The 18,078-nt window shown below is 41.6% G+C and overlaps 1 protein-coding gene across 1 annotated transcript in view; it reads right to left on the minus strand.

The window, feature by feature from the left end:
• Nucleotides 1-18,078, minus strand: part of LOC109914308 (adenylate cyclase 10) — a 185,769-nt gene that overhangs the window by 83,724 nt on the left and 83,967 nt on the right. Inside the window, exons 17-19 of the mRNA XM_048599218.1 lie at nucleotides 16,420-16,616; nucleotides 9,168-9,320; nucleotides 6,626-6,991 (exon numbers count right to left, since the gene is read on the minus strand). Coding sequence (XP_048455175.1) covers nucleotides 6,626-6,991; nucleotides 9,168-9,320; nucleotides 16,420-16,616 — 716 coding nt within the window. The remainder of the gene's footprint in view (nucleotides 1-6,625; nucleotides 6,992-9,167; nucleotides 9,321-16,419; nucleotides 16,617-18,078) is intronic.

The following is an 18,078-nucleotide window of genomic DNA, read 5'->3' on the forward strand; positions in this document are numbered from 1 at the left end:
TGCCGACCTGTGAAACCAATCTGAAGCCCATCTAACCTAAACTATTCCATTATCATCCATATGTTTATCCAATGACCATTTAAATGCCCTTAAAGTGGGCGAGTCTACTATTTTTGCAGGCAGGGCATTCCACGCCCTTACTACTCTCTGGGTAAAGAACCTACCTCTGACATCTGTCCTATATCTATCACCCCTCAATTTAAAGCTATGTCCCCTCATGCTAGCCATCACCATCAGAGGAAAAAGGCTCCCACTGTCCACCCTATCTAATCCTCTGATCATCTTGTATGTCTCTATCAAGTCACCTCTTAACCTTCTTCTCTCTAACGAAAACAGCCTCAAAACCCTCAGCCTTTCCTCATAAGACCTTCCCTCCATACCAGGCAACATCCTGGTAAATCTCCTCTGCACCCTTTCCAATGCTTCCACATCCTTCCTATAATGCGGTGACCAGAACTGTACGCAATACTCCAAGTGCGGCCGCACCAGAGTTTTGTACAGCTGCAACATGACCTCATGGCTCCGAAACTCAATCCCTCTACCAATAAAACCTAACATACTGTACGCCTTCTTAACAACGCTATCAACCTGGGTGGCAACTTTCAGTGATCTATGCACATGGACACCGAGATCTTTCTGCTCATCCACACTACCAAGAATCTTACCATTAGCCCAGTACTCTGTATTCCTGTTACTCCTTCCAAAGTGAATCACCTCACACTTTTCCACATTAAACTCCATTTGCCACCTCTCAGCCCAGCTCTGCAGCTTATCTATGTCCCTCTGTAACCTGCAACATCCTTCCACACTATCCACAACTCCACCAACTTTGGTGTCATCCGCAAATTTACTAACCCATCCTTCTACGCCCTCATCCAGGTCATTTATAAAAATGACAAACAGCAGTGGCCCCAAAACAGATCCTTGAGGTACACCACTAGTAACTGAACTCCAGGATGAACATTTCCCATCAACCACCACCCTCTGTCTTCTTACAGCTAGCCAATTTCTGATCCAAACCGCTAAATCACCCTCAATCCCATGCCTCCGTATTTTCTGCAATAGCCTACCATGGGGAACCTTATCAAACGCTTTACTGAAATCCAAATACACCACATCAACCGCTTTACCCTCATCCACCTGTTTGGTCACCTTCTCGAAGAGCTCAATAAGGTTTGTGAGGCACGACCTACCCTTCACAAAACCGTGTTGACTATCACTAATCAAATTATTCCTTTCTAGATGATTATAAATCCTATCTCTTATAATCCTTTCCAACACTTTACCCACAACCGAAGTAAGGCTCACTGGTCTATAATTACCAGGGTTGTCTCTACTCCCCTTCTTGAACAAGGGGACAACATTTGCTAGTCTCCAGTCTTCTGGCACTATTCCTGAAGATAATGACGACATAAAGATCAAAGCCAAAGGCTCTGCAATCTCCTCTCTAGCTTCCCAGAGAATCCTAGGATAAATCCCATCCGGCCCAGGGGACTTATCTATTTTCACACCTTCCAGAATTGCTAACACCTCCTCCTTATGAACTTCAATCCCGTCTAGTCTAATAGACTGTATCTCAGTATTGTCCTCGACTACATTGTCTTTTTCCTGCGTGAATACTGACGAAAAATATTCATTTAGCACCTCTCCTATCTCTTCGGACTCCACGCACAACTTCCCACTACTGTCCTTGACCGGCCCCAATCTTACTCTAGTCATTCTTTTATTCCTGACATACCTATAGAAAGCTTTAGGGTTTTCCTTGATCCTACCTGCTAAAGACTTCTCATGTCCCCTCCCGGCTCTTCTTAGCTCTCTCTTTAGGTCCTTCCTGGCTAACTTGTAACTCTCAAGCGCCCTCATTGAGCCTTCACGCCTCATCTCTACTTCTGGGCTGAGAAGTGGCAGATGGAGTTTAACCCTGAAAAGTGTGAGGTGATTCATTTTGGAAGGACAAACTTGAAAGCAGAATACAGGGTTCATGGAAAGTTTCTTGGCAGTGTGGAGGAGCAGAGGGACCTTGGGGTTCATGTCCACAGTTCCCTGAAAGCTGCCACCCAGGTGGATAGAGTGGTTAAGAAGGCGTATGGTGTGTTAGCTTTCATTAATAGAGGGATTGAGTTCAAGAGCCGTGAAGTTATGCTCCAGCTATACAAAAGCCTGGTTCGGCCAAATCTGGAGTATTGTGTCCAGTTCTGGTTGCCTCATTACAGGAAAGATGTGGAAGCATTGGAAAAGGTGCAGAGGAGATTTACCAGGATGTTGCCTGGAAAGGTGGAGAGAGCTAGGGCTTTTCTCTTTAGAATGATGAAGGATGAGAGGTGACTTGATAGAGGTGTGCAAAATGATCAGAGGTATAGAGTAGACAGCCAGAGACTTTTTCCTAGGGTGAAGGTAGCTATTATGAGGGGGCATAGTTTTAAAGTGAGTGGAGGTAGATCTCGGGGAGACGTCAGAGGTAGGTTCTTTACTCAGAGAGTGGTCGGGGCATGGAATGCATTGCTGGAGAGGATAGTGGAGTCGGCCTCATTAGGGGCATTTAAGCGACTATTAGATAGGCACATGGATGATAGTATAAGGTAGGGGTGGAGGTTAGATAGACCTTAGGATTAGGGTAAAAGTTTGGCACAACATCGTGGGCCGAAGGGCCTGTACTGTGCTGTACTGATCTATGTTCTATGAATAACGTCCCATTTACCCAAATTATGCTGCATCTGCCACTGATTTGCCCACTTACTCAGCCTTTCGAAATTATGCTGAAGGATCTCTGCATACTCATACAGTTTACCGTCCCACCCAACTTGGTATCATCTGAAAATTGGAGATGTTACATTTTGTTCCTTCATTTAAATCATTAATATATCTTGTGAATAGCTGGGATCCCAGCACCGATCCCTGTAGCGCCCCACTAGTTAGTGCCTGTCAATTCAAAAAGGACTCATTAATTCCTACTCTTTGTTTCCTCTCTGCCAGCCAGTTTCCTATCCATCTCAATATACTTGCCCCAATCTCATATGCTTTAATCTTGCAGGACTTTGTCACTCCTCTTCCTTCTTGCTCTTGCAAACAGCATGAAAAACATTATTTTCCAGCCTCCTTCAGTTCCAAAGAATAGTTACATGGGACTCAAAACATTAACTCTCTTTCTCTCTCCACAGATTTCTTTTTAATTATCCACAAGGACATTGGTGCTGCTAGCTAGGCCAGCATTTACTGTCCAGAGAGCAGTTATGAATCAACTACTTTGCTGTGGGTCTGGAACCACGTGTAGACCACACCAAGTAAGGACAACAGCTTTCCCAACTAAAGAACATTAGTGAACCAGATGGGTCTTTCCTGACAATGAACGGTGGTTACGTGGTCATCATTAAACTCTTAATTCCAGATTTTTATTGATGTCCAAACTCCACCATCTGTCATGGCAGAATTCGAACTTAGTCCTCAGCACATTACCTGGATGTCTGGATTAATAGTCTAGGAATAACACCACTGGACCATCACCTCCACAAAATGCCTCCTCCCCAGACCTATTAGGAGTTGAATATTCCTGGATATAAAGTAATTGACATCCCAGTCCAGTGGAATTATTTTCACAGGGTGTGATTTCGTTAGCCAATAGCAGGAAACATGTCTATTCAAAAATCCAGCTCTATGTATGATGTCAGCCTGGTGGGGTATGTGTTTTTCTCCAAAGTCTGATGAGTATAAAGATCTTCTGTTTATTGGCTCCTTCATAAACAATTTGCTTCTTTGTACAAACATATTCAGAATGAAACTCCCCGATGTTAATTAGCTGAAGAAAAGTCTCTGTTGTATATAATATGTCTTGATCAGGCCAGCAAGCTGGCAGCTACACTTGCTGATGCCAGCAAACCTGACTGAGGCAGCTAGGCAAGGTTGAATACAAAAGAAGGCTCAACTCAAAAGAGTGCCACAAGTTGTGCCACAATGATGCCACTGGAAGGTTGCAGCAACAGCACCTCATTTTGCTTGGGAACCCTGCAGCCCAATGGTATCAATGTGGACTTCACAAGCTTCAAAATCTCCCCTCCCCCTACCGCAACCCAAAACCAGCCCAGTTCATCCCTGCCTCCCTAACCTGTCCGTCCTTTCTCTCACCTATCCACTCCTCCCACCTCAAGCCCCACCCCCACCTGCTACCTACCAGCCTCATCCCCGCCTCCTTGACCTGTCCGTCTTCCCTGGACTGACCAACCCCCACCCTAACTCCCCACCTACACTCACCTTTACTGGCTCCATCCCTGCCTCTTTGACCTGTCCGTCTCCTCTCCACCTATCTGCTCCTTTAACCATCTTCCATCTGGCTCCCCCTTTCTATTTATTTCACAATCCCCTTCTCCTCCCCCATTTCTGAAGAAGGGTCCAGACCCGAAACGTCAGCTTTCCTGCTCCTCTGATTGCATCCAGCTCTACATCTTGTTATCTCAACTCAAAAGACCATCTTTTGTGGTTGTGTTCTTGTCGCATGCAAGCGTTTGTCTAAAAGCTATCAGATTCTGCTCTCTATGATGACAGGTCAGTGACCTGATGATGCATGAACTGCCAAGTGTGACAATTCCTTTTATGTTTTCATTGTGAACCCTGACAGATATTTGAGAGGCAGTATCACTGCTGTGCCAGGAGTGCTATATTGGAAGCTGCAGTGAAGTGACATTCTCTTGTGACACTGGAGGTAGGTACACTTGAGCTGCCAGTGGGCACTGACTGCTTTAATCATCATTGTCCAGGCTACTTTTGCCATTTGAGATGGCCTCTTGTTGCCATCCACAGGTATAACACTTCCCTTCTGTCCTGAACAGCCTTCAGCAAACATCTATGAAGGGATTGCTAAATTGTTGCCTTTTGCGTCTCCCTGGGTGAATGGGGGAAGATGAGCAAAGGTTGAGTGATGCTCCTCATTGCGGAGAGTTAATGCTGCCTAGTTGCCTTTTAAATATGGTGCCTAGATGTTAGCAGTGGGAAGGTCCCACCAACTTCAGAACTTGCTGCCCATAATTTTGGCATTTTACATGCAAATCCATATGTAATCAGCTGAGAAAATGTGTCTTCAGGAAACAAACCAGCCTACTCCCAAGCAAAGTCCCTCTCTTTTTTTCAGGCTCGCCATGACACTTAGCCTCAGAAAAGAAAATTCTACCAAATCTCCAGCATCACACAGCCTGTTTTACTATGCCTGGGTTTGTGTTGTCTGCCAGATTTAGCCCTAAGGGATGGAGGTCTTCTGCCAGGAGCAACGAGCGACATTGTAATCCAATGTTAATCAGGTAGGAGTTCATGCATATTTGAGTGGATTCAGCTTCATTTTCCTTGTCTATGTTTGACAAAACTGCAAATACAGGTACATTCATTGATAGAAGGCTTAAGACCTTCTACCTGTTCAGATCTAAGTAGCACCAGGTGCAAATTCTTTGCCAAACAAAAGATAAAGAATCTTCCTTCCATGGGGCTATCAGGAAGATTGGCAGATATTGAAGCCTTCTTACTGACATCTCAGTTTCAAGAAGGCTCTGATGTGATAGCCATTTATACCTCTACTACTGACTTTCCTGCTTTATACATACAGAAATCTTAGGACAAGGCCAATAACTTAAATCCAGAAATATAAGTAGGTTCAGATTAAGTCAGACAGAGTACACTTTGGGAAGATGCATGAAGGCAAAGTGGCCTCCATATTTCATAATAGTTCACATGCACAGTGACGCTAGTTGCAGGAATGAAAATCATTAAACGGAGCTTGTCAGGAGAATTAATAAGCAGTATTGTTGCTGGAAGCTGGAGATCAACTTAAAATATTATATTGTTTTATCTGCTTTCAAAGTAAGATGATGCAAATTCAATCAGAAATTATAGGTATTTAGTTACAGGCATACAAATATTTATAGTCCTCATGTTCTCAAAATCTGTTTTGCCACAATTGCAGTTTGCACAAACATTGGATTTTTTAACACAACACTTCACCTGAGCATAATCGTCATTAATCCTGGGTTGCTTAGTTCAATTTAGTACTATTATCTCATGGGGAACTTACCCTGCGTACAGTCCTTTGTGAACTATTAATCTCACTCAGAAATGTTTCATGCTGATTCGTTTTTCTGCACTTTTTAACTGTGTTATATTCAGAAGGACCACAGGATGTACAGCATTTTTCAGCAAAATATTTAGAATTTATTTTGTTGATGAAAAACCTGCATATAAATAATGCACTAACCATAATTTCTTATTATATTTTATATGGCAAGATGAGTTTTCATTTAGTCTTGATCTGATGACTTCTTACTTCTCTTACATAGGCCACATAATTAATCATCAAGTGCTGCATTAGGAAATACTTAGCAACAAAAACCATGATAACTAATTATTGGTGCTTTAAAATTACTGTGTTAAATATGAACCAGTGTGAATTTCACCAAAATAAATCTACAACCAGTTTTTGCTTCACATACAAACTTCTGTCACCTTCATCCAAATTATCCTGCATACCTTTTGGGAATTAAGTGCATTCTAAAAAAACTTGTGACATGTTTGTTATATAAAAGAGTAACTGTAGCACTTACATCTGGACCAGATTACACATGCACACTCATAGATCGAAGTTATCTTTGAGACAGTATAAAGAGCTTTAAAAATAATAATTGCCAACTGCAAATTTCCACATATTTACCTTTCTCATCACTATCATCTTCATGTAAATGCTCATCAGATTCAGCACTATGAACACAGAAACACTGCAGGAGGTGGGCATCTTCATTTTCATCCATTGGTGAAGTAAAGCCTTCATCAGTCTTTGATGCACATTCAAAGGTTCGTGATTTTACCAAAGAGATAAGTGATTGATTCAATTTTTGTTCAGCACCTTCAGGTAAGATGTACCGAAGCATTTTAGTGGTGAAAGTATGTCCAATGATAGATGCACACTTCACAATCACCTGCTCCGTTGTATTCATTTGGTCAAGTTGCGCTAAGGCTATACCTGTAAAGTCAAATTTATTTATTGCTTTTAATGAGCTATGATGCTATGCATACAGGCATAAAATGTCTAATTCATATCTAATATGCAACATAAGTGATTAGCTGAGATAACAAGGTGTAGAGCTGGATGAACACAGCAGGCCAAGCAGCATCAGAGGAGCAGGAAAGCTGACGTTTCCGGTCTGGACCCTTCTTCAGAAAATCTAGACCTGATATGTCAGCTTTCCTGCTCCTCTGATGCTGCTTGGCCTGTTGTGTTCATCCAGCTCTACACCTTGTTATCTCAGATTCTCCAGCATAGGCAGTTCCTACTATCTCATAAGTGATTAGCTGACAGTTGAAATGTTACAAAAAGGATGCATTTAAATTTGCATGTATTACAAATATATCCAAGGTTTTTTTCTGTATTCCTTCTTTGGATGTAAGTGTCTCTGACAAAGCCAGCATTCATTGTCTATATCCGGGATGGTGAACGTTCAGCTCATTACCCAAACCTGACCAATTACTAGATTTAATCTAACTCACTGGCCTTCTGCAAGATCCTGGGACAAATGACTGTCACTAACAGCATAGAAAGGAATACCAGGTAGAAAAATCAAGCAATCAGCTTGGTAAGAATACTCTTCACATCTCCCACGTGCTCTGCTCTGTCATGCAGCTCTCTACTTCAGGCTCAGCATCATCAATCCTTCAATTACCCCCTTCCCATGGCTCTCTCACGTCTACGGGGGCCATTTCTTTGGGCATCTTCACTAACTGTAAACCTGCTATTGCTTTCACAAACACTTCTGCTGCTTCTGCTTCATGTGTGTCAGTGTCACCGAGTAACTTCTGTATTGCACGAACAGTTTTTTGTATTTTTTAAAGTGGTTAATGATATGAATGCTGATGTTGAAGTATGCATTCTGATCAGGTAAATCCTCTGTTCTTATCTCAGATAGTGCCTTAGTATCTTTTACAAACACCTGAATGGGAAGATGGGTCTTTGCTTTAATGTCTTGTCCAAAAGACAATACAACTGGCAGTGTAGTACTCCCTTGTTACTGACCCTCTGATAGCATAGACACTACCTCAGTACTGACTCCATGGTAGTGCAGTGCTCCCTCACTGCTGACTTTCAGACAATTCATTAAAATAACAGATGTGTTGAATAGAGATAGTAGGAACTGCAGATGCTGGAGAATCTGAGATAACAAGGTGTAGAGCTGGATGAACGCAGCAGGCCAAGCAGCATGAGAGGAGCAGGAAGGCTGACGTTTCAGGCCTAGACCCTTCTTCAGAAAAAAGAAGGGTCGAGACCCGAAACGTCAGCCTTCCTGCTCCTCTGATGCTGCTTGGCCTGCTGTGTTCATTCAGCTCTACACCTTGTTATCTCAGATGTGTTGAATACTTCAGTTTTCTCTCTTAAAAACCAAATTAAGCTGTTTTTAACTGTGTGTGATTGATTTGATCCATGTGCCATCAGTCCCCACCAGGAAAAGGCTCTCCATCCAAGTCCAGTTATTTAATTGTATTTTATTCAAGAATGATTTAGCAATGTGGCTCACCCATATACAAAAGATTAATAATAATTATGAGTAATAAAAATTGTATGTTTAGCATTAAGGATGTTGAACTGTGCATAAGTTTGAGCAAAAATCTATGTTTTTACTGTAATTATTCTCCAAATTATACTGTCGTGAGCTATAGAATTACCAATACATGAACATGGTACTATCCCAAAATTCACAACATCATGTGTTCCTGAGTTGACTTCCACCCACCGAAGGGAAAATGAAGTAGAGCAGGAGAACTTCATATTGAAGACAGTTCTAATGTGTCCCCAAAGATAAAGTTTAAAATAGCAAAATATCTACTCTAGGATCTCTTACAATTCCTAGAAATTATGGACAGGCTTTTAACAACACTCTCAATTCCTTTTAAGGAATGAAGGGCAAGTGGTTTAAAAATGAAAATAAGCAAAATGCTTTAGTGTTTTCAATCATTCTTATAATATTTTATGTTCATCATCAAGAGAAATATTGTTGCACTTTTTAACATTGAAACAAATTACTATTAAATTTATTTTTGTATATAATTTGAGACGTTATTGCTAACTCTTTCCTCCATTTTCATACCAACTATAGCAACTAACTTGAAAATGCCACTTTTAAGCTAACTGTTAATAGTAGACCCACCTTTAAGTGTAAGTGGAATTGTAATTTCCTGTAGATTTACTGTTTCTCCAATAGTACATATAAACTGTTGATTTCCAGCAGCAGCATTTCGGTCTAGTGATATTACTTTGCGGCATTTGTGCCCTTCCATATCAGTAAGATTTAATAATTTGCCTTTAAAAATTGGAAAAACAAATTGTGAACAAAATACTTAGAAAACAACCACACTAAAATACTGAGAGATAGCAAGAACTGCAGATGCTGGAGTCAGAGATAACACAATGTAGAGCTGGAGGAACACAGCAGGCCAGGCAGCATCAGAGGGGCAGGAAAGTTGACATTTCAGGTCGGGACCCTTCTTCAGAAATGGGAGAGGGGGAAGGGAGCTCAGAGCCCAGGATGGACATGATGTGGCCTCCTCTACATCGGTGAGACCAAGCGTAGACTCGGAGACCATTTTGTAGAGCATCTGCGCTCTGTACGCGACAAATGACAACATCTTCTGGTCACCAACCATTTTAATTCCCCCTCCCACTCCCTGGGTGACAAATACATCCTGGGCCTCCTCCAGTGTCACGGTGACACCACCCGCAGACTGCAGGAGCAGCACCTCATATTCCACCTCAGGAGCCTACAGCCCAATGGCCTAAACATGGATATCACCAGTTTTAAAATCTCCCCACCCCCAGCCTCATCCCATTGCCAACCCTGCCTCTCATCCCTGCCTCCTTGACCTGACACAACCTGTCCATCTTCTCTCCCATCTATACACTCTCCCACCTCACTGACCAATCCCCACCTCTCTCCTTCACCTATCACCATCCCACCTACCTTCCCCAGCCCACCCTTCCTCTCTCTATTTATTTCTGAGCTCCCTTCCCCCTCCCCATTTCTGAAGAAGGGTCCCTACCCAAAATGTCAACTTTCCTGCTCCTCTGATGCTGCCTGGCCTGCTGTGTTCTCCAGCTACACACTGTGTTAACACTAAAATTCTGTGTCCTTGAAATGCTGAGAAATTACAATGTAATAGGTTTTGTGACTTTTTTTTCTCTTCTATCCTCTCCTTTCTCTCTACTACAAATTATTAATTGGGAATTTAAATATATTTCCAAGATTCAGGTCATTTTCAAATAACAGGCATAGATTTGGCATTACCTCCGCTCAGTAGTTTTAAGTTTGCAATGGTTTACAAAGGAAGTTACATTTTGGAATGTTAGGAGCTGATGGAGTATATGCAACAAGATGGAAAGCAGCATGGAAAGGAAAAGTGTGCAATATTTTAAAGATGAAGCATCACAACAATTGGGGTAAATGCAATTGCAGAGAAATATTACCAAAGGATGCAATCCAAAACAATGGCAAAAAATTTTGACGTAAGGTGATTGCTGTACCTGAATGTGACCTACAGGGGTCAGAGGATGTATCGTCAGCAGCAGTGTAAAAATTTCATTGATCTCAATTGGATTGGCAATTTTGAGACATACACTGTGATCTTGTACTGCAGCCTATGAATGCACAGGAAGGAGTCAGGCAGTTAGGAAGAGATGTTAAAGACTTGAGATGGGTGTGAGATATAAGGAGAAAATGTAAAGTAAGTATCATATAAAAAAGTAATCTAGGTAACTCATTTGACCATGAATTTAAATTTTGATTATTGTTTATGACAGGAGGGCTGAGCTTGAGGATGGACACTGTGTAAGGGCTTTTGGACTCTGAAGCAATATAATGATGATCACAAAGCTGCTCCTTACCAGCTATATATAGCACAATGTGGGCAGAGATAAGAAGAAAACAAAAACACATGGAGAGCTAGGCAGAAGATTAAAGTCAAGCCATGAGATAAGAACAAACTGCTGATATCTAAGAGAAGCATGTCAAGCAGACACTAGGTTTAGAGTACATGAATAATCTTTCAATAATGTAATATCAAGATTACAGCCTGGTCTATCTCTGATTTTTTTTATTCATTCAAAGGATGAGGGTATCACAGCCTAGGCCAGCATTTATTGCCCATCCCAGATAGCCATTAAGAGTCAACCGCGTTGCTGTGGGTCTGGAGTCACATAAAATCCACACCAAGGCAGTTTCCTTCTCTAAAAGACAGTAGTTAACCAGGTGGGATTTTTCTGACATTTAACATGGATTCATGCTCATTGTTAGACTCTTAATTCCAGATTGTTATTGAATTCAAATCCCACAATCTGCTGTGGTGGGATTTGATCCAAGTCCCCAGAACATTACCTGGGACTCTGGATTAAAAGTCCTACGATAATATTACTAGGCCATCACTTCCCCCATAATTAGGCCCGATATATAATAAAAAATGACTGAGTCTTATATCTTTTAGGCTAGGTCTTGGTTGCATCAAGTTGTTTAGAGGGTTAGTTACTGCAAGGCCTAGCAAGTTCTCTGGTCATACCTTACTCATTTTGTCCCATTAATTACCTACCAATACCCTAATGTGTCTCTCATTTCTGACTCTCCACCCCATGACCACCACCCCATCTTAGCATGCACTATTCCCACTCAGTGGATATTGCCAAAAGATTAGCATTCCTTGTACCGGTGTCATCTTTAAAAGCCTGTTGCGTACTCAGACAAGGACTGTCAGTCTGGAGCTGCCTTGCCTGTTTGCTGATTTTTACCCCAGACATAGTAGGTAAGGGAAATAGGCACCCACTGTGCAGACAGGGTCCTGGATGTACTGCAGGATGGGCTGGTGCTGACATGAAACTTCTTCCTTCCTCCAGGACCAGCAGTGGAGGCCACAACACCAGACCATGTCAGCTTGGTCTGAGGTTGCTACCCAGTTAAAGCAGTCTCAGCTATCTGGAGAATGTCAAGTACTGTAGGAAGGTGGCCAATGACCTTCCTACTCTGCCAGAGTAAGTTCCACAATCTTCTCTCTGATACTTCACACTCACTCTGTCTCTGCTACTGTACCATCTCCCATCAAAGTTCATGCTCTACCACTCTCACTGTTGTCTCTGCATGTTCCTTATTTGCTCTCATGCACTCCAACCACCAACACCACTACGTACATGCTCACTGCATTGTCTACCCACTTGTTCAGGATAACTCAACAGTAACAGCTGTACTATCCACTCCCCTCTTCTGTAATACCAACCTTTCTCTCAATCCAGGAGGAAAATGACCCAAAATAGTCTAGACACACTCAGGATGGGTGGTGGATTACCCAACATTCAGCTACTAACCCCTTTCGAGGAAAGCGTCCTAAGTTTGACCACCCTGAGGAGGGCCTGGAGGCAATCAAGTATTGAAGACTGTACTTGACTTATTATACCAGGAGTCCTTGAGCAAAAGCTATCCCCTGAGATTTGACTGAGCACTTCTGAAAACCAAGACAGGCTTTGTGCCTGTGCTAATCAAGTCCTCAGGTCCTGATGGGTTTCATTCCAGGGTTTTAAGAAAAATAGCTAGGGAGATAGTTGATGCATTCGTTTTAATTTTTCAGAACCCGGGGAGGTTCCATCAGATTGGAAGAAAGCTAATATAACTCCTTTATTCAAAACAGGAGGCAGAAAGCAGGGAACTATAGGTTAGTTAGTTTAACATGATCATAGGGAAACTGTAGAAGGTATTATTAAAGTTGTTATTACAAGGCATTTGGAGAAGTTCAAGGTAATCAGGCAGAGCTAACTTGGGTTTTTCAAAGGGAAATCACATTTAACTAATTTATTGGAGCTCTTTCAAGTAACTGGTGCTTTAAAAAAGGGAAACCAGTGGATGTAATGTACTAAAATTTCCAGAAGGCATTTGATAAGGTGCCACATGAAAGGTTATTGCAGAAAAATAAAAGCTAATAATGTAGGAGGTAACGTATTGGATAGAAAATTGGTTTGCTAACAGGAAGCAGAGAGCAGGAATAAATGGGACATTTTCATGCTGAAGGATGCCATGAATGGTGTACCACAGGGCTTGGTGCTGGGGTGTCAAGGTTTTACAATTTACATAAATTATTTGAATGAAGGGATAGAAGGTATAGTAGCTAAATTAGCTGATGTCATAAAGATAGTGAGTTGCAAAGAGAACATAAAGAGCCCACAAAGGATATAAATAGGCAAAGTTCTGGCAAATGGAGTACAATGTGGAAAAGTGGGTAGTTGTCCATTTTGGTAGAAAGAATAAAAAAGAAGCATATTGCCTATATGGTGTGAGGTTGTAGAGCTCTGAGACACAGAGAGATTTCAGTGTCCTGGTGTATAAGTCACAAAAGATTAGTACGCAGGTACAGTATGTAATCAGAAAAACTGTAATGTAATGTTTTACTGCAAAGGAAATTGAAAGCAAAAATAAGGAGGTTTTGCTTTAGTTATACAGGGTACTGGTGAGGCCCCATCTGGAGTATTATGTGGAGTACCAGTCACCATATCTATGGAAGGATGTAAATGCATTAGAGTTGAGAGAAGGTTTACTGGTCTAATACCTGGAATAAGTGGATTGCCTTAAGAGGAAAGGCGAGGCAAGCTAGCCCTATATCCTCTGAAGTTTAGAAGAGCCAGAGATGACTCTTCTAAAATCCTGAGCGGGCTTCACCTGGTGGATGTTAAAAGGATGTTTGTTCTTGTGGGAGAATCCAGAACTAGGGGTCATAGTTTAAAAATCAGGGTCACCCATTTAAGACAAAGATAAGAAAACAATTTTCTGTAAGTGTTTGGAATTCCCTTCCTCACAAGGCAGTGAATGCAGAATCTTTAAATAATTTTAAAGAAGAGATTGATAGATTCTTGATTAGCAAGGCATGATAGATTATTGGGGATATACAGAGTTGAGGTTAGAATTAAATTGAATGATGGTGGAGGTCGCTAGCACTGAATTATCTACTCTTGTTCCTTGCTCAAATGGTTCATGTTTCATAAACGGCAAGGTAAGAAAGTTGTAATATCAGTCTAGAGATCATAGGAACTGCCAATGCTGGAGTCTGAGATGACAAGGTGTGGAGCTGGATGAACACAGCAGGCCAGGCAGCATCAGAGGAGCAGGAAGGCTGACATTTTGGGTCTGGACCCTTCTTCAGAAATATGTAGTATGGGTCTGGTATCTCTGGTTTAGGGTGCAAATTGAAAAAAGGCAAGGCAGGGCAAGGCAGGGATGCTGTGAGCGTTCAGCTATGGTCACTGCACGAGTGCTATGAGAGCAAGCAAACAGTTCACTTGTGAAAGTCATAAAATTGGCATGACATTGAGATTTGCCAAACTGCACTTGTCGCATGATTCTGCCAAACACCTCTCCACATTCTGTGCTGCTCAGACCCCTATAAGATTCTGCCCAATGTTCTAAAAAATTCTAAGCCTGAAGACAGAGCTTAACCTGCTTTCTCCATAACATCTGTCTTGAACCCAAACTCATGAATATGGGCATAAACCCACATAGGAAAGCAATGATTCTTGGAACTCCTTGACAATGACAGTGAATGAAGTGGAGATGAAAATGACTTCAAAAGGAATTTAGATCAGCACTCATGTGAAATAAATTTGCCGCACTATTGGAATAGAGTGGGGGTATTGATATTGATTGATCGCTGTACTGGGAATTGACGTGGATTCTATGAGTAACAAACCTCCTTCTGTGCCATAATGACTCTATAACTCTAAAGCAAGTTTTTTTGGGCCTATTGGCTACACACTGGATGGCAGGAGGGTGAGGTGGTGCCTGATGTGTTCCCACTGCCATACTGTTCTACCTGTGACAGGAAATGTAGCATACACAGGCCTCCTGATGGACGCCACTTAAGTAGCCAGTTCAGGCCCTCTTCACACTCCAATGAGAATTTTGCCAACAGTAGAAGGGGTGAGCCTGTTCCTTGGGGCTTGGGGAATCAACCACATATTGGCTGCAAGCCTCCTAGAGGGTTCTAGATCAAGCACCCTCTTATTTCTGCAGTCAGGGGCCAATAGATGGGTTATCCCTGAAGTAATGGCTACGCCCTTGGCAACAGCACTACCTCCCCTCAGAGACCATCCGTCCCTCACTGGACCTCCCCCTCCAGGACCTGCCTATCCTGTCCCCAAACACCACTAACATGTCTTCAAAGTGACACGACTATCATCCATAGTTCCAGAAACATAGTTTCAGCAAATGGGACATCATCCTTAGTGTACTAGTAGCCGTGATGGCAGATACTTGAATAACTCCTGAAAGCAAAGCATGGCCCTAAGTGTGACGACCTGTGGAAATGAAAACACTCCCAAAATTTAGATCCTGTGGCAGGACCGCTGCTGTTTCCATGACCATGCCCAATGAGAAAAGGTGGAAAAATGCAGTGAGAGAGAGGCTCAGAGGTGTTGTTTAGAATAGATACTTCGGAATACATCAAGACCTGATTACCTTTACAACTCAAATTTATAAACTGTCATATGTGAATTCTCTGATAACTACTATTACTGTAAATATGCTCACATATTTGCATGTAATTATTGTCATTAGGTACCCCTGTATGAAAATACATAAATGCTTTTTTAATCTTACTATTGTGACAAATAACTTATAAACATTTATGTAAGAACTGTTACACTCTGATCTCTATTTTTGCATAAAAACTGATACTGCAACACCAAGTCTGGATCAAACATGAGCCCTGATACGAACCTACACCATACTTTAAATGTAACGTTTTAGTATTGTCTATTCTGTACGTTTACCACAGGCATTGAAGAGGTGGAAATAACTCAGTTTAATAACTCCAAATAACATGATTTCAGATACTGTAACTCTCCATAACTGCTGGAGTGGAGAGCCAGTTGAACCCTCAAATGCTCCAAGTCAGAGGCAGGTGTGACCAAACAAGCCAAACTGAAGCTTTATCACTCTTTGCTCTTGTTGTAACATGTGGATATATTAAAGAAGCTTAGATTGTTCTCGTTAGAGCAGAGAAGGCTGCGGGAGATCGAATAGCATGCTATTCAATTTAGGTATTACATTTTGAGAGATCAAATGGGTGAAAATTATAACAACCAATTTCTAAACCACAAAACTAGAAGGAAACTAAGATGAAACACTTTCTCACAGAGAATTGGCAAACACAGCAATATACATCTTGAATGGTGAGGGAAGCAGAATCGTGGAATTCTTAAAAGGCAACTGGCAATTTGTACTTGAAGAAAATTAATGTTTAACGGTTAGGGGTCAAAATATTGTGATGCGTGGCTGAATTGAACAACTCTTTCTGATATCTGGCACAGGTACAGGCACAATAAAACAAACAGCCCCTTTATATGCTATGAGATCTACTTGATGTACCCTACAGACTTGCTTTTTTTTCTGTTTTCCCTTTGTAAATTTGAATCAGGAGGCACAACTATCTTCTTTCTACTGAAAGTCAATACAGCATCACTTTCGTCTTCATCATCCTCATCTAATGGTTCTAGGAGTATGAGATCACTATAATAAAGACTTCTAAGTATTTCTTCACAATAGTATGGTACACCATAGCTGCGTTCTGTCAGTAACCTGGAAAGGTAAAGAAAGCGCATGGTAAGGAATGTAATATTTTATTGCAAAAAAAGTAATAATACATATTTTCAACAAGCTTTTTATCTATACATGACCTGTAAAGTAGCAAATTATGATTTGATGAACATTTTGCCTAATTTTTAAGCACTTTGGATACATTTTTTAATGGAAAACAATAGAGCCGTATTATTAAGTGCTAGCAACCAGTGAAAGAATTCCGGCTATCTGTTTTGTGATAGGCACTTCTTTTACATGGCAAGTAATCAACATGGTGAATGGCAGGGTGCAGGAATGGTAGCATTGAAGGCACCAATACAAGCACTGTAAGCTAAATTTCCTTTGCTGTAGCCTTTGTCACCTGAAACTCTACTCCATGTTTTTAGTATTTCAAGGTTCGACTCCTGCAATAAACTTACTTAAACTTCCCATGCCCACTATCCACAAGTCACAACCTATATTTCCTGTAATTTTTCCTGTTGTCGTGTGGACCTCAGAGGTCTCTGCGTGGCAATGGCTCTTGGAACCAGAAATCAATGCTTTTACACACCAACTGGCATTTGTGGAACCTCCAAATGGCTACACAGCTGCTCAAATTCCTTAGTGGCACAAGTGTGTGATGATACTGTGTCTTTAAGAGGTGTGTTTTGTCCTGGTTTCTTTTGGAGACAGATTGAGGGACAGTCGATGAGAAGACAAACAACTTGTGAGGCCTTGAAGTTTCGTTTAAAGTTGGAACAAAAGAAGCAGCCTGAGTGGGTGTGGTCAAGCTCTGACAGATCCAGGATTTTTAGTTAGCTTTTAGTAGTTGTTGCTGGGATCTCAGCAGGGTTGGAAGGCAGTGAATCTCTCCTGGCTACTACTGTCTCTCTCTCTCCCTGGGAGCTGCTGCACGTATCTCTTTCTTGCTGATTGTCTCACGTGCAATCCTATCTGTTTTTCTGAATTTACTTTATTACCAAGCGTGTGTTTGTTGGATATTACTATATTGGAACAGGTAATTAGTAATAGTTTCTGTATCTATTATTCTGTCAAGTTTTCCAATAGAATTAAGTTATTCCAATACATAGAATTATAGAGTCATAGAGGTATACAGCATGGAAACAGACCCTTCGGTCCAACTCATCCACGCTGACCAGATATCCTAAATAAATCTAGTCCCACTTGGCAGCATTTGGCCCATATCTCTCTAAACACTTCCTATTCATACACCCATCCAGATGCCTTTTAAATGTTGCAATTGTACCAGCCTCCAATACTTCCTCTGGCAGCTTCATTCCATACATACTCCACCCGCTGCGTGAAAGTGTTGCCCCTTAGATCCCTTTCAAATCTTTCTCTCTCACTTTAAACCTATGACCTGTAGTTTTGCATTCCCACACTCTGGGGAGAAGATCTTGCCTATTTACCCTATCCATGCCCCTCATGATTTTATGAACCTCAATAAGGTCACCCCTCAGCT

This window comes from Rhincodon typus, chromosome 7, assembly GCF_021869965.1.
Source record: "Rhincodon typus isolate 14 chromosome 7, sRhiTyp1.1, whole genome shotgun sequence".
NCBI lineage: Eukaryota > Metazoa > Chordata > Chondrichthyes > Orectolobiformes > Rhincodontidae > Rhincodon > Rhincodon typus.